General features: G+C 39.9%; 1 protein-coding gene across 4 annotated transcripts in view; it reads left to right on the top strand.

Moving 5' to 3' along the window:
• Nucleotides 1-12,355: 12,355 nt before the first annotated feature.
• TRPM3 (transient receptor potential cation channel subfamily M member 3) overlaps nucleotides 12,356-24,202 on the top strand; it is a 713,055-nt gene continuing 701,208 nt past the window's right edge. For all 4 annotated transcript variants that reach the window (XM_059656889.1, XM_059656891.1, XM_059656887.1 and 1 more), the window contains exon 1: nucleotides 12,356-12,553. In XM_059656889.1, coding sequence (XP_059512872.1) covers nucleotides 12,371-12,553 — 183 coding nt within the window. In that variant the 5' untranslated portion in view covers nucleotides 12,356-12,370. The remainder of the gene's footprint in view (nucleotides 12,554-24,202) is intronic.

The raw sequence follows: 24,202 nt of genomic DNA, 5'->3' as shown, positions 1-24,202 counted from the left end.
AACTAATATGACTTTTCCATTCTTCACTTAACAAAAATAGATTAACTTTATTAAAATAAAATTTAAGAGTCCTATATGTTGATAAATTAAGAATAAGGATTTTAAAGCTACTTTTAAAGCTACTTACTAAGAAAACTCACCTTTCTACCCCACTTCCAAAGGAATAACAAGCCTAATGTTTATTTTTATGTGTAGCAGCATGCCTTACATATTGAATATGTTCAATACATTTTTTTGGTGTGAATTCATTTGCTATTGTTGAGTATAATTATGTTAAAAGAATAAAACATTTATTTTCACAAATTACAGGTTAAATTGTTTAAGTAGAAGTGATAAGAATTTTTAAAAACTGTTTTTAAACTAGAGACCTGGTGCATGAAATTCATGCACTGGGAGGGGGGGGTGTCTCTCAACCCAGCCTGCACCCTCTCCAATCTGAGACCCCTAGGGGGATGCTGGCAGTTGGACATCCCTCTCACAATCTGGGACCACTGGCTCCTAACCACTCACCTGCCTTCCTGCCTGATTGCCCCTAACTGCTTCTGCCTGCCAGCCTGATCGCCCCCAACTGCCCTCCCCTGCTGGCCTGATTGCCCACAACTGCTCTCCCCTGCTGGCCTGATCACCCACAACTGCCCTCCCTTGCCACGACCTGCCTCCTTTGCCAGCACCCGCCTCCTCCACGCGAGGCAGCAGAGATGCCAGGACTGGCCTTCTCCACACCATGCGGAGCCATGGGACCCCCGGCCTCATGGTGCAGAGTGGCCACCAGGCCCTGCCTCCACTGTGTATGTGGCCATCTTGCGGCGGCCACCTTGTGATGACATCTCACGAGGGTGTGATGCCACCTAGGCTTTTATTATATAGAATTAATGGGGGGTGTGCACGCACATGTGTGTGCACGTGCATGTTTGATGTAGCTCTGATCTGTCTTATTTTCTTCAGTTTATATTTGCAGTTATAGTGCTGTGATACAACCAGCATCATTGCAAAAACTTTCTTTATAGAAGCAGGCTGCAGAGAGCAGTTTTGTGACTACCAGGTCATTGTGGTTTCTATTGTAATGTGACTCATTAACTTAGAGAAAGAGGCTTTAGATTTTCTGTATCCCAATTCTATAGATTTTTCAGGCCACAAATAAAAAAGCACATACATTTCTTTTTAAGGGAAAAAAGGTTTGCTGGTTTGATTACTCAATAAAATAATTGAGTCAGTTTCAAACAATATTAAGAAATATATAAAACTGTGAAAATAGGACACCTTAAGTAATTATTGTAAAATTGGGAAATAATAGATATCATTTAGCTATTCTTTACCCAACAGGCATGGTACTCTAGTGCTTTATAATTACTACTAGATAGATGTTCTTCTGTCCATGCTATATGCCATTCAATACAACAAGGACACTGTGGGTCAGAAAAATAAAGATATTTGCCCCAAATCACATACATAGCAAGTAAGAGCTGGAGTTTGAACTTAGATCTGCCTGAACCCCAACTCTAGATCTTTAGAGTTAATTTTTTTTTCTGGCATAGAAAGGCATTTTTTTTTTTTAAAGACAAGACCAATATAAAGTTCAAAATCTTCTTGGATTCTCTTGAGTCCAAGGTTTAGCTACAGTAACAGCCTGTTATTGTGATTTTTTTTTTTTGAGAGATAGAGGGACATCTATGTGAGAGCAAAATATTTATTGGCTGCCTCCTGCACACCCCTACCAGGGATCGAGCCCGCAACACCACATGTGCCCTGAACAGGAATCAAACCTGCAACCTTTTGGTGCACAGGATGATGGCCAACCAACCGAGCCACACTGGCCAGGGCCAAACCTGTTATTCTTGGGGGAAAAAAGTGGTGGTTAAGGAAAAGATCACTTAGAAAATTTTTATCATTTCCAAAAGATTAGCTTATAAAAGAAAGCTTTATCAACTGCAGTGTCAGATAACTTAAGTGTTATTCTCATGGAAGGAGTATTTTCCCCAGAAAATTCCTGGATTTAGGAGATTATAAATGTACACTTGTCAACAGGGATTCTCTCTCTCTCTCTCTCTCTCTCTCTCTCTATATATATATATATATATACACACACACTAGGGGCCCGGTGCACGAAATTTGTGCACTGGGTGTGTGTGTGTGTGTGTGTGTGGGGAGTGTCCCTCAGCCTAGCCTTCCCCCTCTCACATACTGGGAAGCCCTCAGGCATTGACCCCCATCACCCTCCAATCGCAGGATCGGCCTCTTGCCCAGGCCTGACGCCTCTGGCCTAGGCATCTGGCCCGGGCAGCAGGGGACCTGCAGTGGCAGCGGGGGGTGCCGGGATCGCGCAGGCTCCGCCCCTGCCCCTGCAGGAAGCCTCTGGCCTAGGCATCCGGCCCAGGCAGCGGGGACCCACAGCTGCAGCGGCCCCGCGATCGTGAGCTTCGCTTTAGGCCCAGGCAAGGGACCCCTAGCTCCTGGGACTGCCAGCTTCGACCGTGCCCAGCTCCCATCGCTGGCTCCACCCCTACTTCCTGCTATCACTGGCCAGGGCGGAAAAGGCACCTGATTCTCCGATCATGGCTGGGGAGCAGGGCAAAGGCGGCCCCAGGGCCGCCTTTGCCCTGCCCCCCAGCTCTTAGCTCCCCCCTGGGTTTCCAATCACTGTCAGTGGCAGGGGGCTTCTTCCTGCTTTCCCTTTCGCCTCCCTGCATTGTGCCTACATATGCAAATTAACCGCCATCTTGTTGGCAGTTAACTGCCAATCTTCGTTGGCAGTTAATTTGCATATAGCCCTGATTAGCCAATGAAAAGGGTATCGTCGTACGCCAATTACCATTTTTCTCTTTTATTAGTATAGATATATATAGTTAAATAGAATGTTTAACCAGTGTGTAGCATCCAATAGAATCTTTATCAATGGGTGAGATGGAAGAAATGAATAGGAGCACCTCATGGCTTGCCATGGCTCCATGTTAGGTCTGATTGAAAAATATTGGTATAAAGTAAAAAGCGAAGCTGACCAACCTATCTACAAATACTGAGGCATCGTGTTAGCAGGAATCCTAAAAATCACTTAAATTTTCACCTTTAGGTTAAAGAAACATTTATCCATAAAGCCTTTTAGAAAATAAGAGTCTAGAAGGACTACAACTTTTCCATTTGCCTTTTTCATTTTCGTTAAATTTTAATTTTAACCATCTTGGCATTGCTTTATACCTTCTTATGCTTTCAACACCCTGATGAGTTTTGTTTCCAAGACAGCAATCAGGACTTGCAACTTTGCTAAACTCCTGCATTGTCATAACATAGGTCGTACATTTTAGCCAATCAGATCAGCTTTTGTCTCAACTAAATAATGGGCATGACTCTGCACAGGGGGTACAATGTATTTCCTTTAAAACCCAAATTAGCACAAACCATCTTTTAATCCCAAGTATCACAGTAGGCATTGAAATCTCTACTGAATGTCTCAAGACCACCTTCTCATGGCACAGATAATTTTCATGGATCACATTGTGTTAATGAGAGTAGCATGTCTCATTTTTAGCATTGTGTTAATTTTAGCATTGTTGTTGGCTTTGTTTCTTTTGTGGAAGTCAAAAGAGACATGTGAAGCACTTGAGAATTTTAATTAGTTCATTGAGCCTCTGCCTTCAGACTCTTTCCAAGCTCTAGTAATGATTCTGCATGAGTTGGAGGAAATGCATTTTGAAATTATAATAAACAATGAAAAAGTAACTAAGCTGCTACTTCTTGTTTAACCAGTTGCTTTCACTTCATTCACCTTTGTACTTCAGAAGGGAAAATGCGCATATTTGTTCTCTTTTGAAGAGTGAAAAATGCTTAATAGGGTTCTAATTAATATGCTCAGATTCAAAATCCCACTTAAGTAATCCTCTTACAGCGTGGATAGAAACTGTGACTCTAGAAAATAGAAAAATGAGAGTTTTGCATGGCCACTTCCATGTGCCCTTTTGCTCTTTCTTTCTTTCTTCTTTTTTTTTTAATGGACCAGGTGACATTACTATTTGTCCTTCCGCACAAAAGAACAAAATTGCATAAAATTGTTCAAAAGGACAATTTTAGTTTTATAGGACCACTTAATGCACTCCCATTTAGGACTTAATGATTATTACCTACTACTAAATATTTTTCTTGACCTGTGTAGTACTTGGAGAAATCCTTACTTTATTAAAAAGAAGGAGGAGGAGGAGGAGGAGGAGGAGGAGGAGGAGGAGGAGGAGGAGGAGGAGGAGAAGGAGAAGGAGAAGGAGAAGGAGAAGGAGAAGGAGAAGGAGAAGGAGAAGGAGAAGGAGAAGGAGAAGGAGAAGGAGAAGGAGAAGGAGAAGGAGAAGGAGAAGGAGAAGGAGAAGGAGAAGGAGAAGGAGAAGGAGAAGGAGAAGGAGAAGGAGAAGGAGAAGGAGAAGGAGAAGGAGAAGGAGAAGGAGAAGGAGAAGGAGAAGGAGAAGGAGAAGGAGAAGGAGAAGGAAGAAATGACTAGACTCTGACTATAAGACTGTGTTTGTTTTCAAGATGACCGACCTTCAATGTTTTCCTGCCATCGGTACTGGACAAACAGAAATAAATGGGCATTAGCACAAATGATTGCCTTCTAACTCAAGAGCAGGAAGGAAATAGTTTACCTTTAGAAACCCCAGGCACTAGATTCTGGACCTCTCTTTGCCACATCTGTGTTGTGTACTCTACCAATCTCCTGGAGTTTTTGTTACACACCTAAAAAATCCTGACCAATAGGTAAAAAGTGAGAAAATGTAAAGGATTCCTCATTGCAGGGGCACTTTTAGTGAAGTATTAGTAGTGAAATTGTAAAGGTAGATGTTCAGGTATCTATAATGTCAGAAAAACAGTTTGAGGAAAAAATTAGTCACTTTAGATGGGTAGCAACCAATATCTTCACAAGACCATGTGGGGATAGCAGAATCTTCTACCAGTTGAAATGTTAGATAAGCTTAATTAAACATCTTATTTAACTTAAACAGATTATGTTTATTTAATATTCTTTGATATAAGGATAATCTTTTCTTTGACTTTGTTACTAGTGATTGAACCTCTGATTTACCTTTTTACATAAATCACCTCCATCATGTAGAATCAAATTTCCAGCTTTATTTCTTTAAAATAGAGAGAGATCTTAATGATAACTGCACAGCAATCTGGTAGAAACCAACTTGTTTTTTTAATTATTATTTTTTACAGCTGTCTATAATATATTGTTGTTATTGCACCATCCCGGTTTTGCATATAACAGTGGTTCATTCATTCCCATTGCTGTATAGAATTCCATTATTTTACTATACCATATTGTATTTATCCATTTTGATATTGATGGGCATTTATGTAGTTTCTAGTTTGGAACTTTCACAAATAGTGCTGCTATGAATATTCTTGTAGTCTTTCAATTGTTCTATTTATGCATTTCTATTGGTTATGTACCCTGGAGTAGAAGTTCAGGGTTATAGTACACAAATCATCAACTTTAGTAGATAGTGTCAAATAGTTTTCCAAAATGGTTGTACCAATACACTCCCACCAGGGTGTGTGGGTTCCAGTTGCTTCACAGCCTTGAAAATATTCAGTATATCTTTTCTACTTAAATTTTCTATCTGCAGAATTTTAGCCATTCTGATGGGAGTGTTATATTGATATTTCTTTATTCCTTTATTTTAGGCATTATTTTATAATAGGTGGGAATTTAGTTCACTTATACCTCCCTTTCTGTTCTCTCTCCCTTCTCCCCAATTTTAATGGTTATATTATTTTCAACTAGAGGCCCAGTGCACGAAATTCATGCACTTGGGGGGGGGGGCGGTGGTCCCTCAGCCCAGATTGCAAGAGGGTGCAGGCCAGGCCAAGGGACCTCACTGATACACGATCAGGGTCGGGGAGAGACGGGGGAGGTTGGCCAGCCAGGGAGGGACAGCAGGAGGGCTCCAGGGCATGTTTGGCCTGTCTTGCTCAGTCCCAATCGGCTGGACCCCAGCAGCAAGCTAACCTACCAGTCAGAGCATCTGCCCCCTGGTGATCAGTGGGCATCATAGTGACTGGTCAACCAGTCAACTGTCTGCCCCCTGGTGGTCAGTGTATGTCATTGTGAGCAGTTGAGTAGCCTTAGCATATGTTTAGCATATTATGCTTTGACTTGTTGAATGGCCAACTGGACAACCGGACACTTAGCATATTAGGCTTTTATTATATAGGATTATATTATCATTTACCTTTCTACTTTTTATACCTTTTACCTTAGTCATTCGCTCTTAATTTTGAAATAAAATTTTATAAAATATCTAAGTATAGATTTAGAAAGAGGAAAAATTGTTAATGTATATATAAAATTTACACTAATGCATCAATGAAAATTAAAAAGGGTTTATAGTAAAGATTCCTACAAATTATAATGACTCTTAAAGAGTATGAAAGCCTGGGCAATTTGTAGTAATTTTTTTCACTCTTTTTTTAAAAAACATCTTTATTGTAGAAAGTATTACATATGTCCCCTTCCACTCCCCTCCCCATTGACCTTTTCCAGCGGACCCCCTCCTCCATTCCTCTCCTGCCCACTGCCCCAGGCTTTTAGCACCCTATTGTCTGTGTCCATGGGCTATCCATATATGTATATAAGTTCTTTGGTTGATCTCTTTTCACCCACCCACCCCCACCTTCCCTCTGAGATTCATCTGTCTGTTCCATGCTTCTATATTTCTGAATCTATTTTGTTCATCAGTTTATTTTGTTCATTAGATTCCACATATAAGTGAGATCATGTGGATTTTGTTTTTTTGCATGTGAGGGAATGTCTACAGAAAAATTAAAAATAGGAAGGAAAGAAGGAAGGATAGGATGGAAACAGGGAAGGAAGATAATGATAGAGATAGAGATAGAGATAGAGATAGAGATAGAGATAGAGATAGAGAGGAGGGAAAAAGGAACAGAGAGAGAATGCACTAAACAGGGAGGGAGGGAAGGAGGGAAAACAGGTGGGAAGGTAGGTAGTTAGGACTGAAGGAAGAAAGGAATCAAGTGATATCTAGCTTGATTCTCTGCCCTGCAATGATTTCAGTAGGGAGGACTTGATAACATGTATAACCAGCAAGACTCATCAGCAGGTATTTAAGGGAAGATATGAGATTGTTTTTCTCAGAGAAGGAGGATAATTTTTCACGGAGCTATCACCCAGAAAATTTTATCCACATAGATGGGCCAATCTACGTAAACCAGCTTAACCCTACTGCTCCCTTTCTTGATGAACAGTCGTGGGCTTTGGGAGATTTTTAGGTTGAGTTACAGAAATAATTATTTCAACTCACATTTGTTTGGCTTGTGTGAGACTCAGCCCTCATGTTTACTGAAGGGAATCTAATCATAACTAAACACAAATTCTACATCCTGTCTCTTGCTTCATAGGTATTGACTAATTCCACTTTGCTGTGAGTCTAGTCATAGTCATTAAGCTTTTAGTAAATTCACAAAGCAGTTGGCCCCAAATTCATTTCACACTCACCATTTTCACTTTTCTCTTAGTATGCAAGAGTGCTGATTCTGACTTCTTCCCATTGTGCAAGGAGGTGACAAAAGCAACTAGACATAGTTTAGCTTAAGAGTAGCAAAATTTAGGGGACTTGCAAAGGCATCTTCAAGTAGTTGATGATTATCATAAGCAAGGGAACATATGTTAAATTAGCGTGATGCCAGAATTTAAAATAAGGGTAGAAAACATGGGTTTTAGTTTAGTTCATACAGATCAGCTCCCTACTGCTTAAAATTAATTATAAATAAAACACCCTGCTTCTGAGAAAGAATATATTTAATGCTGAAGAATGGATGTTTAGGTAGAGGGTGAATGATAGGATTTGGGTTTCTAAGGTCAGACTTCCAGAAGTCTATCGGTCTCTGAGGTCTATGATTCCTATTATACTGAAGCTGAGACACCATCTATATAATAAAACCCTAATATGCAAATCGACCAAACAGTGGAACAACCTGTGTAACAACTGGTCACTATGACGTGCACTGACCACTAGGGGTAGACGCTCAACTCAGGAGCTGCCCCCTGGTGGTCAATGCACTCCCATAGGGGGAGCGCCGCTCAGCCAGAAGCTGGGCTCATGGTTGGCGAGAGGATGCAGGCTGGGCTGAGGGACCCGTCCCCCAAGTGCAGGAATTTCATGCACTGGGCCTCTAGGCATCCTGTTTCAGAGAAGTTAAAAGTGTGAAAAGTTAATGGTGGTAGAGTTGATAAAATATGGTTTATATTCTCCTGTTTTGTGAGTAGGGTTTTTGGATCAAACCTGGCTTTGTAGTTTTAATCACTTTCTCTGTTTACCCTACCTCTCCTAGTTAGTCCCAGGGCATGCCTGTGGGTTTACTGAAAATAACCAAAAGGAAAAAAAAAATGTTTCTTATTAACTCTCTTGCAATAAGTGCATGACCATGTGACCTAGAACAAATGGGGTTGGAGAGAGTTCTGATCATAGACTCATAACATACTCAACAGGCTATGAGGGCCAGGGAAACTTCCTAGAGTTCCTAGGGCTAATAGAGTATTGTTGGCTTTTGATATTTTCTTGAGAATTTTTGGGGCTACTATTCAAAATTTACTTTCAAAACCCAGAACATTTCACAATATTATATTTTGATTGATTCATACATAAATATATATATTTACATTTTTATCTTACATAGAATATATATTATTTAATAATATGGTTAATTTTGCCTTAAACTTGATGTACTAATATTTACATTCTTTAAGCCTAGAAACCATGGAGGAAAAGAGGTTTGTGTCATACTTCCCATTTGCATTTTAATGTATTTGCATCCACCTTTGTAATTGCAGTGTCTCTTCCAGTGAAGTTAAGGGGCTCTGGAAATGGCTTTAGACCCTGACTCCAGAATTTCAGTGCTGGTGACTTTAACTATGCTCTCAGCTATGATGCTGCCATTCTCTTTGTAAGAAATATGACAGACTTTCAACCCCGTTTTCCAGTTTCTGGCTATTAGGAAGTCTGGAGAAGATCAGAAGTGGAAATAAAGATCAGAAGTGGAAAGGGCCAATTTACTGTTTACCTATAATCACATCTAATTTAGCCTCTTGTATAGTTTTCAGACAGTGCAAAAAAAAAAATACAGAGATCAGCTTCAAACAAGGCTTTAAAAATACGACTGTAAGTAAGATAAGGACAATAAAAAGCTCATTTTTAGAGAAGCCAGGGGGGAAAAAATATGTGTTCAATCACTACATTTTTATAAGTATGTATAAAAAACTCATCAGTTGCTGTGAGTGCATATGAAATGCTGGTACCAGCATTCATGACAGATAGCCTTGATAGCAGGGTTATTTTCCCCTTACTGGGCTGATGTGGGTGAACCAGGGTCTCAAGGCTCTGTGAGGTGAGCATTCTTGGATGTTCCTTGATATATCTGCAAAGGCCCCTCTTAGCTCCTTATTAGAGATTCTATCATTTAACTAAAGAGTGAATCTTTGATGAGGAAAATATGACATTGGGGGGGGGGGGGGCAGGGTGCTGCTAGCAGCATTACTCTATATCCCTAATGCATATTCCTGTTAGCCTATAGTCTAGTCACTGCCCCTTCCTTAATTATCTGGTCTTGCAAGACCTGTTTACCTAAATACTGACATTTTACAGAGGCCATAAACCATGAACCATACACAACCCCTGGAGGGGGTTATCAGCACCGGCACCAGGCCAGGCCTTTAGGTGTGGTCTCACGGCCCCCACCCCAACACACAGGGCTTTTGCAAAGCCCGCAAAAGGTCCGGAAGTCTGACCCATATTTGGGGGACAAAGAAACCAAAGGGTATAAAGAGAAAGCTTCCTCCATATTGGCTTGCTCAGAATTTGGAGAACTGACCCCCTGAGTCACTGTACTAGTACATGTGAAACATCTGGAAATAAATGGGTTTTTCCTGTATCTTTGAGGACTCCTGTGTGTACATTTTCTAGTCACCTGGTAAATTCTGTAACACCTTCAAGGCATTTAGGTTAGCACATGTATTTTTAATCTCCTAGGGAGTTTTCCCCTTTGTTGGCAAGTAAAGGAAAAGGTAAATATTTAAGTCACAATTTTCTGACTTTTATTCTACTCCCGAACTGATATTTAGTTTTCATACCTCTCTAATTTGTAAACTATGCATAATCATTTGGATTTATTTTTTGTGAGGGGCGGGGGGAAGGAATCTGGACTGAATTATTATATTTCCGTGAAATATCACTAATAATTTCAAACCCAGGTACTTAGATAGGAAATGAGAAACTGCAAAATGTAGTCTGTGGTTTCTTCATTAAATGGCATTGTGTGTTGCAAACATTGTTTAGAGTCTCATTTTGTTTAATATGGGTGTATGATTTCTGGGCACAGAGGGTGTTTAAAAAGGTAGGAAGTAGGCTCTGTGGGTCTATTTGCTTAAAATGACAAGATTAATATTAATGTAGCACTACATACAGGCACACAGCTGTGGGATCTTAGAGCTCTGTACTTCATTTCTGTAAACTAGCCAATTCCAAACTCTGCTTAATCAGACTGACCACTGACAATGTTACAGAATTTACCAGGCGACCGAAAAATACACAGGAGTTCTCAGAGATTCAGGATAAACCCATTTATTTTCAGATGTTTCACATGTACTAGTACAGTGACTCAGGGGAGCCTGTTTCCAAATCCTGAGCCCCCCAGTTACCCTTTATACCCTTTAGTTTCTTTGCCCCCCAAATATGGGTCAGACTTCCGGACCTTTTGCGGGCTTTGCAAAAGCCCTGTGTGTTGGGATAGGGGCTGTGAGACCACACCTAAAGGCCTGGCCTGGTGCCAGCGCTGATAACCCCCTCCGGGGTTGTGTATGGCTCATGGTTTATGGCATCTGTAAAATGGGAGTATTTAGGTAAATAGGCCTTGCAAGACCAGATAATTAAGGAAGGGGCAGTGACTTGATTATAGGCTAACATGAATGTGCATTAGGGATACTGATTAACTAGGAACAGAGTCAGATTGCTAGCCCTCTCCCCAAAAATGTATTTTTATGTTCCCCATCAACAACTCAGATTAAGATTTTCACAACAATTTTCCTTAGTATTTTTCACCCCTCTCCTTTCCTCTTAATCCCCCTTTCCCTTTCCCTTCTGGGAGAATGCTCTATTTCAAACATAAAAATAAAAACTGAAGACACATCTGTTGCCGTTACAACAGGTAGGCAACCAGATCTTTTAACCAGGCCCCCTTCTCTTTAATAATGAGTATGTCATTGTCTCGGCTTTTGTAAATTTGTGATGGCCCCAATGGCTCTCTCTCATCTGATTAAGGGCATTTCTGAAAACAAGGACAGCTCAGTCTGGTAAAATAACTGACACAAACCTTATGGGAGACTGCAGGCTTTCCTTCTTACGAGCAGAAGGCAAACATGTGAACCTAGAATGAGGTGGAAGTGTCAAAGATTATACAGCACACTGGTTGATTGCTGTACCACCCTTGCCCAGGAGGGAGAGGGTAAACGGAATATCCCATTCCTACCCCAGAGAGAGAGAGAGAGAAAAAATGAGTTGGTTAAGACATATCAACCCTTTCTCTGCTTCAGGGACCCTCCTCTGCTCTGTTCCGATAGCATGGATCCTTGAAGGCTTAATTGTGGCAGAGCAGCAAGAATCCCCTGGGAAGGTTTTGTAACTATTCCGATTCCCAGGCCACAGCCCGGCCAATTAAAGTGGACTACGAGGGATATGAGCATTAATAACAGCAACAAAAAAGATTTAGGTAACTCGGATGTGCAGTCCCGTTTAAGAACCAGTGGGCTTGGCGCCTGACAAGGAGATGAAGCTCTACTCTCCGCGAGGACACTTAGGAGGCAGCTGTTGCATCAACCAGGAGAAAGGGGAGAAAGAGACAGGAGGGAGGACAAAGTTGTCCACTTCCTGTCTTTCTCCAAGTCCAGGGAGTCTCCACCCACCCAGTGTGGGGGACCCAGGCTTGCACCTGCAGCTACGGGTGGGGTGAGTTTGGTCTCCAGGTCTGGGGGACTGGGCGGGGTCAGGTGACTGGAGGTAACTACCCAGCGGCGCATCAATAGCCCCAGGGGTGGGCCGTGCGACTTGGGGCGGAGAGAAATTTGGGGCGCAAAAGGAAGCTGGCTCCGGTGCAGGTGGCGCTCGCAGTCCCAGCCCCGTAGAGCCAATCGCGGGCGCAAGCGCAGCCTGGTGGCGACGGCGGTAACCGAGCGCGGGGCTCTGGCAGGAGCCCGGCGGAGGCAAAGGCGGCGCCAAGAGAGAGCTGCGCCCGAGGCGGGAGCGAGACCTGCGGCGAGAGGAGCGAGCGAGAGCCCCGGGCGCCGCCGGGGTGCTGCCCGGCCGCGAGAGGCGAACTTCGCATGGGGAAGAAGTGGCGGGATGCGGCGGAAATGGAGCGGGGCGGCTCGGACCGGGAGGACGGCGGGGAGAGCCGCAGGTGCAGCCGCAACGCCAGCCGGGGCAGGTTGGCCGAGTCGTGGAAAAGGTTAAGTTCCAAGCAGGGGTCCACCAAGCGCTCGGGACTCCCGTCGCAGCAAACGCCGGTGAGTGGCCCGGGAGGGAACCCCCCTGGGTCTCTCCTTCCCTTTCTCTCTCCACACGCGACTCGAGCCCTTTCCATGGTGCTGAACTTGCCTCCTCAGGGCTCCAGCCACGGAACTTGTGGAGCCGCTTCTAATGGGGGGAAAAAAGTGGAGGCTGTGAGGAGGGACAAGAAGGAATGACTTCCTTTTCGTCAGCCACAGAGAGTCTCCTGACGTCTCTGGTGTCTTTGCAAAAAATGGGGAACATGTTCGAGAGGCGAGGGGCTCACGGTCTGATCATCAGAGTTTGGAGGGTGTGCGATGCTGTGGAGGGTATTGTTGTGACTCAGGTGCCCGTCCTGGGATCTTTCTGTGTAGCATGTTCGGAGGCACTCGGCAACCACTGAATTAGGGCGGAATGGGGAGGGTATGACATGTGTTTACTCTCTTAACAGTTGCTCTTTTCCATCCCACACCCCCGCTATGTTAATGGGCGCGTTTAATTGTTTGCCGAGTATCATTTGCATGAACAGAATAGCAAAAATACCCCAGGTGCTTATCATCCTACTGTTAACACATACGACATTCAGAAAAAAACAGTTTTCCCAGGTGTCAGCTCCTCCTCGATGTCTAGTTGGTGCGACAGAAGCACACCAGTGAATTAATGTAGGCATCGGATGTGTAGAGAAGTATAGTTGATAAAAAACTTTAGCTGCATTTGCATTTTTAGTGTTTAAATATTAGCTGCTTTCCTTCAGCCTAGAAGGAGAGAACTCTCTTCGAAGAGTGCAGAGCCCTCCTGTTGCTCAGAGGGAAGAAGGACACGTCATTTTTATCTTCCAAAATATTGAGGGCCTCAATGTGTGTGTTGGGGGGTTGTGGGGGGTGTACTTAAGTTTTACATATAGAGGAGTTTTCAGCAAATATTGCATGGTGAAGAGAAAGTGAATTCATTAAAAGAGAGGATGGTACATAAGCATTGGATTTCAGAGCATGAACAATGTTAGGCTGCTGTGTCTGCGCAGGGTCATCATTGGAGGCTAAAAATTAATCCCTGAAAAGCAGGAAGTTTAAAACATTACTTCAACAGAATGAAGTGTAAACACGTTATAATTTCTAGGGTGTTTATTTTGTTTGCTTGTTCATAAAAACTACTAATAGAAAGTGGTATTAAATTTGAAATATTTTCTGTAATATTTAGTGAGTTTTGTAAGTTTTTTTAAATTTAAATGTAGATACAGTACACTTAAAATGCAATTCATTTTATTGCATGCATTGAAATATTATTTACTTAGAAATGTAGACTTGAAAATATTTTAAAAGGATATTACTGTTCTGAAGATAGGTTTTTCTGAAATAAATTATGTAGAAAACATGACATTGATGACTTCTGGTTTCTGTCAATTATGTGAGCTAAGAATTAATTTTATCCCCCTTTTAATAGAAAGCCTAAGTATTATTCTAAGTAACATGTTGCTTCTTCGATTCTGTTCAACAGGTGTGTGCAGAGTCTATATTAAGGCTATATAAGAATCTTCATATAACTATAAGTTGGGTTGAATAACTCACAGGTTTGTTATGTAGAATAAAGATGTGTGTGAGAAAGAGGGCATAATAGGATACCAGGACAACCAGAAGACATCTGGAAAAGTAACTGTGACCCCTTGTTTACTAAGGATGGTGAAGGTGCTATATTTTTCTGCAGTACTTGTTCATTGAAACATTAGTAATTCAATTAAAATCCAGTTACGACAAAAGCATGAGCTTATTCTCACATTGTATGGCAAGTTTAATATTGATTTTGTTCTGAAAAAATCTAATAAGTGCTCCTCGCCATGATATTAATCATCAAATTAAAAAACACACACAAAGATAATGAGGTTTTTAACGAAGGTTTGATTCCATTAGTTGTTAACAAAGACTTTCTACTTCATTTGTAAGAGAGACACCCCACTTATTTATGCAAACAGGAGAGAGGGTCTAATAATGCTTGTAGCAGATATGATTTATACAAGTTTTAATCTTCAAGGTAAGATTTTCCCCCCTTTAAAGTGAGTTGGTGGTATTTTAAACTTACTGAATTTCATGCAAAAAATAGCTTAAACTATACAGTAGAAAGTGATTAAAGCAACTAATTTAACCAATGGTGCTTTTTGTTTATTCTTATTTATAAACAAGGTATTCTGTGATGTGGCTTTGGATCTTACTCATTTTGTATTCTACTCAGAAATATTGTGGTAGCCGTCCTGAGGAAAATCATATGAGGGTTTTACTCTTTTTTTTTTAAGTCAAAATAGATAAATGTGTAAAAATTTAGTAAATAATTTCAATTGGGAGCTTTCCTACATCTTTCTTTCTTTTGAGAATGTAAAATGATTACATAGTTGTTCTATTAACGTGGCCTTTGTTACTCTTTGCTATGGTTAGAGCCTTGAAATCACTACTAGTTAAAGTTATTCCCAGGGAACGCTATAGTCCATGACCTTTCCACCAGGGAATGATTGCATTATCTTTCATTTTAATGAACAACAAGGCATGCATACATCATAATTAATGGGAGAGGTTTTCTCTAGCAAGGAGTGGTCTGCCATATTCTTGGTTATCTAGAAAGTACTTTGCTTTTATGATCTGAGTCATGGTGTTTTCGTGTGTCAAGTGTAGGGGAGGTCTGTTTGAATCAATCTTGGTAATTAGGTTTTCTACTCCACTTATCACTAAGTATGTTGTGGTTTTCGTAGAGATTTCTCAGATTTCTTAGATTTCTTATGATTGTAATGCCATGATTAGTAATAAAAAAGTTGCATTTCTGGCACTCTGTTTAGTACTCAGAAAAATGGTCTCCTGGAGTTCTTTCTGGAGTAAGGTAGGCCCCTGGTAGGACAGTGTGTACCGTCCCTGCCACAGCTCTCTGGGGTCTGCTTCTGTTCTGGCACCAGCCAGGCCAAAGCAGCACCACCCTGTGCAACATCTGGTGGAAAGGGAAGCTGTTCTGATTCACAAGAGTGGCATTTAAAGGGTGTGTTTTCAAGTTCTGGGCCACACTATGTCTAACAAATCAATTCTTGATGATTTTTCAAAAGATATTGTTTTCATTTTATAATTCAAGAAACACTCTTCTCTCCCCTATTCTTGTGCTTTATGACTGACAATGCAAGCTTTAGGCTAGTAATATACTGTATTCAAATTATATTCCAAATCATGAAATTCTGAAAGAGTGCAGTAGGATTTAATCATACTTACTCCTTGGAATTTGTTTCTCTCTGAAAGTGGTTCACATATTATTTTTTTAAAATATAAAAACAGTGTTTTTTAGTAAATATAATTTTATGTTAGTTTTTTAAAAATATGTTTATTGATTTCAGAGAGGAAAGGAGAGAGAGAAACATCAATGATGAGACAGAGTCACTGATCGGCTGCCTCCTGCACAACCTTCTATGGGGATCGAGCCCGCAACCCAGGCATGCGCCCTTGACCAGAATCGAATCTGGGACCATCAATCACAGGCCCATGCTCTATCCACTGAGCCAAACCAGCTAGGGCTTATTTTAGTTTTATAGATAGATTAGTATAAAAGACTATATATTTGAATTTTGGATATGAAATTAAGTTTCTTAATATTAATGTGTTACATAATGTCTCTGTTGAATGGTCAATAGGCATAAAAGTAAAATGACTTTGCCTCCATTCTATATGATCTGAATTTCATGTTTCTTCTTGAGGTATTGTTCTTGCTACTCCTATTATTTGGTTCAATTCTATCTACATAGAAATGCATGGAGATCTGTTGAAAGGTAATTCAGCAAGTGCTGTCTGGTGTTACAAATATCAAATGCTCACCTCAGCATGCATGCATTTTTAATTTTGAAAGGTGATTACCTCCTGTAGCCCCACTACTATTTAAAGGCTTGTTTTCAAATAATTGCAGATTTAATTTAATCTCAAAGTAAGCACTGTGTAAAAGAAAAAGAAAGAAACAGTTCTGAGAGAGTGAAATGATGTGTAATTAGAGTTGTTTTTCAACCTTAGGTGGCATGCTTGCTTCCACTAATGCCATAATTACCCTTATCAGCAAGTGCCAACCACTGAACATCACACCTTGTGCAGACAGGTGAGCCACTGAGAGTGTATCGAAATCACAGTGAGCGTTCTGAAGCTGCAGTGCCGCAAACTAGATAAGCCTGGTTCAGCTGGTTACCAAAGGCACCCTTCCCACAGTGGTTTGAGATGTTGTGACTGCAGGATTCCATGAACAACCTGTTTCCATTCCTGAGGCTGACTTGCTTCCGGCTTTTCTAGGCCTAGTTGGAAAGCTGGGTTCTTCAAGATCTTAAAATAAACGAGGAACGCTGAGTCAAAGGCAGGGCGAAAGTCAGAAAAACTCATCTCCAAACCAATGGCCTATTTGAAGATGGTGTGGATGGTAGATCCCTTGGTAGCTGTAGTAGAAATAACAGCAAGCTGAAAAAAAAGAATCCGCTGTTTCCTTTTCCAGTGTCTGATGGGCTATTGCAGTGTCATTAAACCCTTAATAGTGTGTTCTTGTTACACAAAGGGCTCTCCTGGTGGAAGCAGGATGAGTCCCCTGCAGTGCTTGTCCATTACTGAATAAGCCTTTCCTTGACAGGTTGATTTTTGTCTACTGCCCTTTACTCACTGTGTTAAAAAACTAAAAAAAGGGACAACATTTTATTGCTCAGGAATACAGATGTATTCTCCTGTCATTGTGAGATCTTCTGATGGGGAGAAAAAAAGCCATTTTCATCATGGTTCATTTTGTTTAAGCATTTCTGAAATGTCATCTTTTTTCCCTAGTAATTAATATAACAACTAACTATCTTTTTCTCATCAATCATAGTGAATTAAATTTTAATTTGGTTTCATCATTAATTTGAAGGCCATGAATATATTAGCTGGCAAATGAGCAACTCAAACATTTTAAGTTTTGAGAAGTAAAATATCCTTGTATGGTGATAGTTTTAAATGTGTTTTCAACTATTTAAAAACATATTAGAACAGTTGCTCCTGCCATTGTTTTTTGAGATATTTTAAAAACCGAACCATTAAAATCATTTATAAATAGTAGCAAAACATTATATTCATCTGTTCTGACCAGATGTGATGGTCTGTGCATTGGCTTTACTTTTTGTTTTTGTTTTTTTCATTTGCAAAGCCCAAGGAAGGCTGATAGACCAAAAATGGTAGGAGTGCAGAGAACATTGTTAAAAAAAACTTTTATTCCTCTACAGTGTGCTGGGTAGCTAGGAAAGGTTATGCACCATGGTAGGTACTGGACAACTTTCCTAAAAGAACTGATGGTTTAATACAAGACAGTTATGCAGAGCAACAAGACAGAGACGTATAGAGTTTAGCTTTATAGTCAGAATGCAGTAGAACAAAGGTTGAAGCAGTTGATGTCATGAGGGTAAGAAGTTAGAGAAAAAGTTTCCTAGGCTTGGTGCCTGATTCTTAAAAGATGAGGAAGAAAAAGAGTTGATTGGATTTTGAAAGAGGCATGCCTTTCTGAGAGTCAGTATTGCCCTCTTTCCAGGTTTTGCCTAGACAGTGGTCGGCAAACTGCTACTCGCAAGCCACATGCGACTCTTTGGCCCCTTGAGTGTGGCTCTTCCACAAAATACCGACTTCTGCGCATGGGCCACGAAGTTTCAATTGCACTGTACATGCACACCCGCACGTGGTATTTTGTGGAAGAGCCACACTCAAGGGGCCAAAGAGCCACATGTGGCTCGCGAGCCGCAGTTTGCCGACCACTGGCCTAGTACATATTCAGTTTGTAATGTTAGTGAATAATGCACTATTATCATGTAAAAATATGTATTTTTATGAAAACTAATGTTTTTTTTTAATTCAGAAATTGCTTAAGTGTTTCTTTGTATCATTGGCTTAACCAAATACCTCAATACTTTGATCTCTCCAAATACCTCAATGGATGTGGGAAATTTCTCAGATGCCAAAAAGGTGGGAATCGCTATTTTAGTTGTACCAAGGACAGTTATTTAAGTTCAGAGTTGACATGAGAAACTGCCAATCCATGCGTTCAGTGTCACGGGAATGCATATTCATTCAAAATGCCTTTCTAGAATACCAGAAGTTCAACCACAAAATAGTCACATAAAACACATCCATGGTAATAACCAACTAGGTTTTGTCCTCTTCAAAGGCTGGGCTTTCTAGGACTTCTCTGGGAATGAACTTTATAATAGCGAGTTTAGGAAGGAGGGCTGTATTGATTAAACGATCCCAAGAGGCTCAATTTGAATGCAATTCCTCTCTACTTTGGGAAATCCGAATTAATTTTAGAGAACAGTATGGACTCAAGCGGATCTAGATTGGAATCCTGACTCTTTCAGTTATTAGCTGTGTGGCCAGAAGCAAATTACAGTTCTATGCCTTTTTTCTCCTCAGTTCTATCAGGAGAATTCCTTCTTTCTTTCCCACTAAGATTCCCTATCATACTCTTGATTCCTCAATGGTAAAAAATATTCTGAACTTGAGGACCATTGTTCTTATGTATTTATTTATGTTTATTTTTTTAAAAAAATCTCAACTACATATGTATTTATATAGATGTATAAGTAATTTAAAAAACTTTACATAAATTGTGTTGTACTGTATATTCTCTTGAAATTTGCCTTTTCACTCAACATTGTATATTTTAAGGTATATCAAGATGTTACTTGTAAATGTTGTCTATTATTTCAGTATCTGTTGTTCCACAGGTAATTTACTCATTGCTCTACTGGCAAAAATTAAGTTTTTCTTTTCTTTTTTTCTTTTTGCTATTTCAAAAAGCATTCATGAACATCTTTGTACTTGTCTCTTTGGTTCTTAATTTGCAAATACTTTGGCAGGTTATAAACTCGGAAACTGAGCTTGCTCTTTGGAAACCATAAGGACAAGAGCTTCTTCTCTGGACATGTTTTGCACCAGAGGAAGATCAAGCCAAAATTTGCAAGGGGCTGTAGGAAAGTGGTGCTGGCTGTCTACTTTAAGACTTTATTGACACTCATATCAGACAGACATGATTTCCAGTTTGATTTAGGTCATTAATGGTTTTGCAACTTAGTCTTTCTGTGTCTCATTGCCTTAATCATAAAACGAAGATGGGAATACCTATCCCCAGGATAAATTGTGAACCTTGGGTTTTGATGTATGTAGCTTGTTCAGTACCTGGCAAGAGCTACTTGTTAAATGAAACATTACCTAACTATGTGTTAACAAGAAGTGTTACAGCAAATACCAAAAGCAGAAGTTGCCTTTGTTTGAAGAGGAAGTGTTTGTCTTTAATTCTTCTGAAATTAGAACGTGGTTGGTTACAGCTAAGATGTAATATAAGGCTAATGATAGTCTGTACTAGGCTTCTAATTGGGCTTTAAAAATGTTTTTTAAATTAAATCGGCTTATCCTCTTCAAGATGATTGTTTTTCACAATAGACCCTGGTCCTTGAAATGTCCATCATTCTAAATTTTTCTGGAGGTGAATTTGACAGTTTGAGATAAAATGTGAAATTGATACCATATTGACAGATAGGATGCTCTTTGCTTTGGTATTTTTATCATTGGATTCTTTATGTTAGGAAATAAATTGTGATTATAAAATTATTTTCTTTATAAACCTTATGACTTTTGGGAAAGAATGCATTTTAAAATAGTTTTATTCCAGAAAATACAAACCTATATAACAATAGGGAAATAGTATAATAAACCCCAGGTACTCATAACCCAGCTTCAACAATGATCAAATCCTGACAAATCTTGCTTCATCTATGCCCATATTTTCTATTTCTTCCCTCTCCAATATGTTATTTAAAAGCAAATGTTAAATATAATTTCATCTAAAAAATAATTGAAAGGTAAAGACTTTTTAAAATGAACTGTAAACAAATTAATAGTTTCCTAATATCCTATATATTAAGATAGAACCACATTTCCTTGATGATCTCATAATTCTGATTTTTTTACCCACAGTTAATGTGAATTGACACATTAAAATTGTTTTTTTAGTCTACAGTTTCCCCCTTCCTGACCTTTTTTTCTGTTGAAAATTATTTGTCAAAGAAAATTGTCCTGTATCATTCCCCAAATTCTACATTTTGCTGAATATATCCCAGTAGTGTTACCTTACATGTTTCTCTGCCCATTGTGTTTCCTGTGAACTGGTAGTTTGACAAACATGCTTGATCAGTTTTGATTTTTCAGCAAGAATATTTCATAGGTATTTTGGTTGCCTCTCATTTTAGGTATTAGCTACCATTGAGGATCAGTGCCTAGAGCAGGGGTTGGCAACCTTTTTATACCAAATAGTAAATATGTTAGGTTTTGAGTACCATAAGGTCTCTTACAGCTACTCAACTCTGCTGTTACAGCTCAAAAGAAGCTATAGACATTATGTAAATAAATGGGCATGGCTGTGTACCAACTCACCTTTATAAATAAACACTGAAATAGGAATTTCATATATTTTTTACATGTTGTGAAATATTAGTGTACTTTTGATTTTTAAAAACCACTTAAGAATGTAAAAATCATTTTTAGTTCACAGGCTAAGAAAAAACAGTCCATGGACTGGATATGACCCTTGGTGGGAGTTTGCTGATCCCAGGCCTTTCCATTGCTTCATTAGGGCATTGCAAATGGTGATAGTACAGTTCATTCTTTCCTTTTTCATTTATTAGATGAACTTTTTAAAAAATAAATAGGACCCCCCTCCCTATCATGTATTTGCTTACCCTGAATTATACTTTGTACAGTAAAGTCAAGATAAATGCTTGAGAGAGAGTTTCTAAAAAGTTGAATTAATAATAATAGGAGCTGTGTTGTGGCATTGATCTGTTTATTTGCTGTCAGGCTGTAGATTTTAATTGGGTCACTGTGTTCAGTTAAACTCTCAGAAAATATTTGGCTTGTTTGTCGCGGAGGCCAATTAAGGTGTCATTAAGAAATGGAATATGTAAAAATATATTGTCTAACTATTTCTGTGTTAGGTTTTGCTCTCAGGATTTTAAAAAATCATGAGCATTGTGTTTGTTACATTTCTACTGTTGCCTTAAGAACTTACCACAAAGTTAGTGGCGCAAAGCAATATGAATTTATTGTCTTACAGTTCTGTTGTTCAGAAGTCTGGCACAGGTTTCTCTACGTTAAAGTTAGGAGGTCAGTAGGGCTGTGTTCCTTGCTGCGGTCTCTGGGGAGAAGCCATTCACTTGTCTTTTCCAGCTTGTAGAAGACACCAGCATCCCTTGGCCCTTGGCCCCTCGTTCCCTCGTCTTTCTTCAAGGGCAGCCAAATTGTATCTGGTTGACCCCTGCTCCCATCCTCACATTGCTTTCTCTCCCCTTCTCTTCTGCCTTCCTCTTCCATATGATAGACCAGTGGTTCTCAACCTTGGCTGCACATGAGAATCACCTGGGAATCTTTTTAAAATCCTGATTTCTGGGCCTCCGAGGAAATCAGGATTTTAAGAAGATTCCCAGGTGATTCTAATGTGCAGCCAAGGTTGAGAACCACTGTAAAGACCCTTAGGATTATAGGGGACCCACTAGGATAATCCACAACACCCTCTTTAAGGTCAGTAATTAGCAACCTTGATCCCCTTTGCCACGTAAAGTAACATATTCACAGGCTCTGGAGATTAAGATGTGGACCACTTTGGGAGGCCATTCTTTTGCTTTTCACTGGCTTTAGAATATCATTGTTTTGTTTGTTAAATCTTTTTTTAAAATATATTTTTTATTGATTTCAGAGAGAAAGGGAGAGGGATAGAGAGAGACAGAAACATCAGTGATGAGAAAGAATCATTGATTGGCTGTTTCCTGCATGCCCCCTACTTGTTGAGGATCGAGTGTGCAACCTGGGCATGTGCCCCGACTAGAATTGAACCAGGACCTCCGGGCTCATAGGTCAATCACTGAGCCATACCAGTCCAGTGTCATTTGTAAAATCTTTACTAAACAAAGTTTTGAAGATGGTGGTGAAAGATGCTGTAAGGTGCCTTTAAATCCATGATAAATACTCCTCTATTTGGAAAGGGGTTCTATGGGCAAACAAAGGAACAGAATAGGTGAGGGTTCACTGCACTCTTCCCTCACCCCCACAACTTTATTGAACTATAATTTACAAATGAATACTGTATATATTTAAGGTATACAACTTACCTTAAATAAATACAATTATAGACATGACGTTTCGAGATTATATACATTGTGAAATGATTACCACAATCAAGCTAATTGGCATATTCGTCACCTTGTGTAATTACCAGATTTGTTTTTTCAGTTAGAACATTTAAGGTCTATTCTCTTAGCAGATTTCAAGTATATAATACAATATTGTTTTTTTTTTTATTGCTTAAAGTATTACAAAGGGTATTACATATGTATCCATTTTATCCCCCCGCCCTAGACAGTCCCCTAGCCTCCCCTATCACCCAGTGTCTTATGTCCATTGGTTATGCTTATATGCATGCATACAAGTCCTTTAGTTGATCTCTTACCCCCCTACCTCCTGCCCCCCAACCCTCCCCGGCCTTCCCGCTGCAGTTTGACAATCTGTTTGAGGCAGCTCTGCCTCTGTATCTATTATTGTTCAAAAGTTTATAATGGTCTCTATTGTCCATGAATGAGTGAGATCATGTGGTATTTTTCCTTTATTGACTGGCTTATTTCACTTAGCATAATGCTCTCCAGTTCCATCCATGACGTTGCAAATGGTAAGAGTTCCTTCCTTTTTACAGCAGCATAGTATTCCATCGTGTAGATGTACCACAGTTTTCTAATCCATTCATCTACTGATGGGCACTTAGGCTGTTTCCAGATCTTAGCTATGGTGAATTGTGCTGCTATGAACATAGGGGTGCATATATCCTTTCTGATTGGTGTTTCTGGTTTCTTGGGATATATTCCTAGAAGTGGGATCACAGGGTCAAATGGGAGTTCCATTTTCAGTTTTTTAAGGAAACTCCATACTGTCTTCCATAGTGGCTGCACCAGTCTGCATTCCCACCAGCAGTGCACAAGTGTTCCTTTTTCTCCACATCCTCTCCAGCACTTGTCGTTTGTTGATTTGTTGATGATAGCCAGTCTGACAGGTGTGAGATGGTACCTCATTGCTGTTTTGATTTGCATCTCTCGGATGATTAGTGACTTTGAGCATGTTTTCATATGTCTCTTGGCTTTCTGAATGTCCTCTTTTGAAAGGTGTCTATTTAGGTCCTTTGCCCATTTTTTGATTGGATTGTTTATCTTCCTTTTGTTAAGTTGTATGAGTTCCCTATAAATTTTGGAGATTAGGCCCTTATCAGATATGTCATTGGCAAATATGTTTTCCCACACAGTGGGTTTTCTCGTTGTTTTGTTGATGGTTTCTTTTGCTGTGCAGAAGCTTTTTATTTTGATGTAGTCCCATTTGTTCATTTTTTCTTTAGTTTCAAGTGCCCTAGGAGCTGTATCAGTGAAGAAATTGCTTCGGCATATGTCTGAGATTTTCTTGCCTTTGGATTCTTCTAGAATTTTTATGGTTTCCTGTCGTACATTTAAGTCCTTTATCCATTTTGAGTTTATTTTTGTGTATGGTGTAAGTTGGTGGTCTAGTTTCATTTTCTTGCATATATCTGTCCAATTTTCCCAACACCATTTATTGAAGAGACTATCTTGG

The sequence above is a fragment of the Myotis daubentonii genome, chromosome 11 (genome assembly GCF_963259705.1).
Source record: "Myotis daubentonii chromosome 11, mMyoDau2.1, whole genome shotgun sequence".
NCBI lineage: Eukaryota > Metazoa > Chordata > Mammalia > Chiroptera > Vespertilionidae > Myotis > Myotis daubentonii.
The sequence above is the reverse complement of the archived record's forward strand: the minus strand, read 5'-3'. Positions and strand labels throughout refer to the sequence as shown.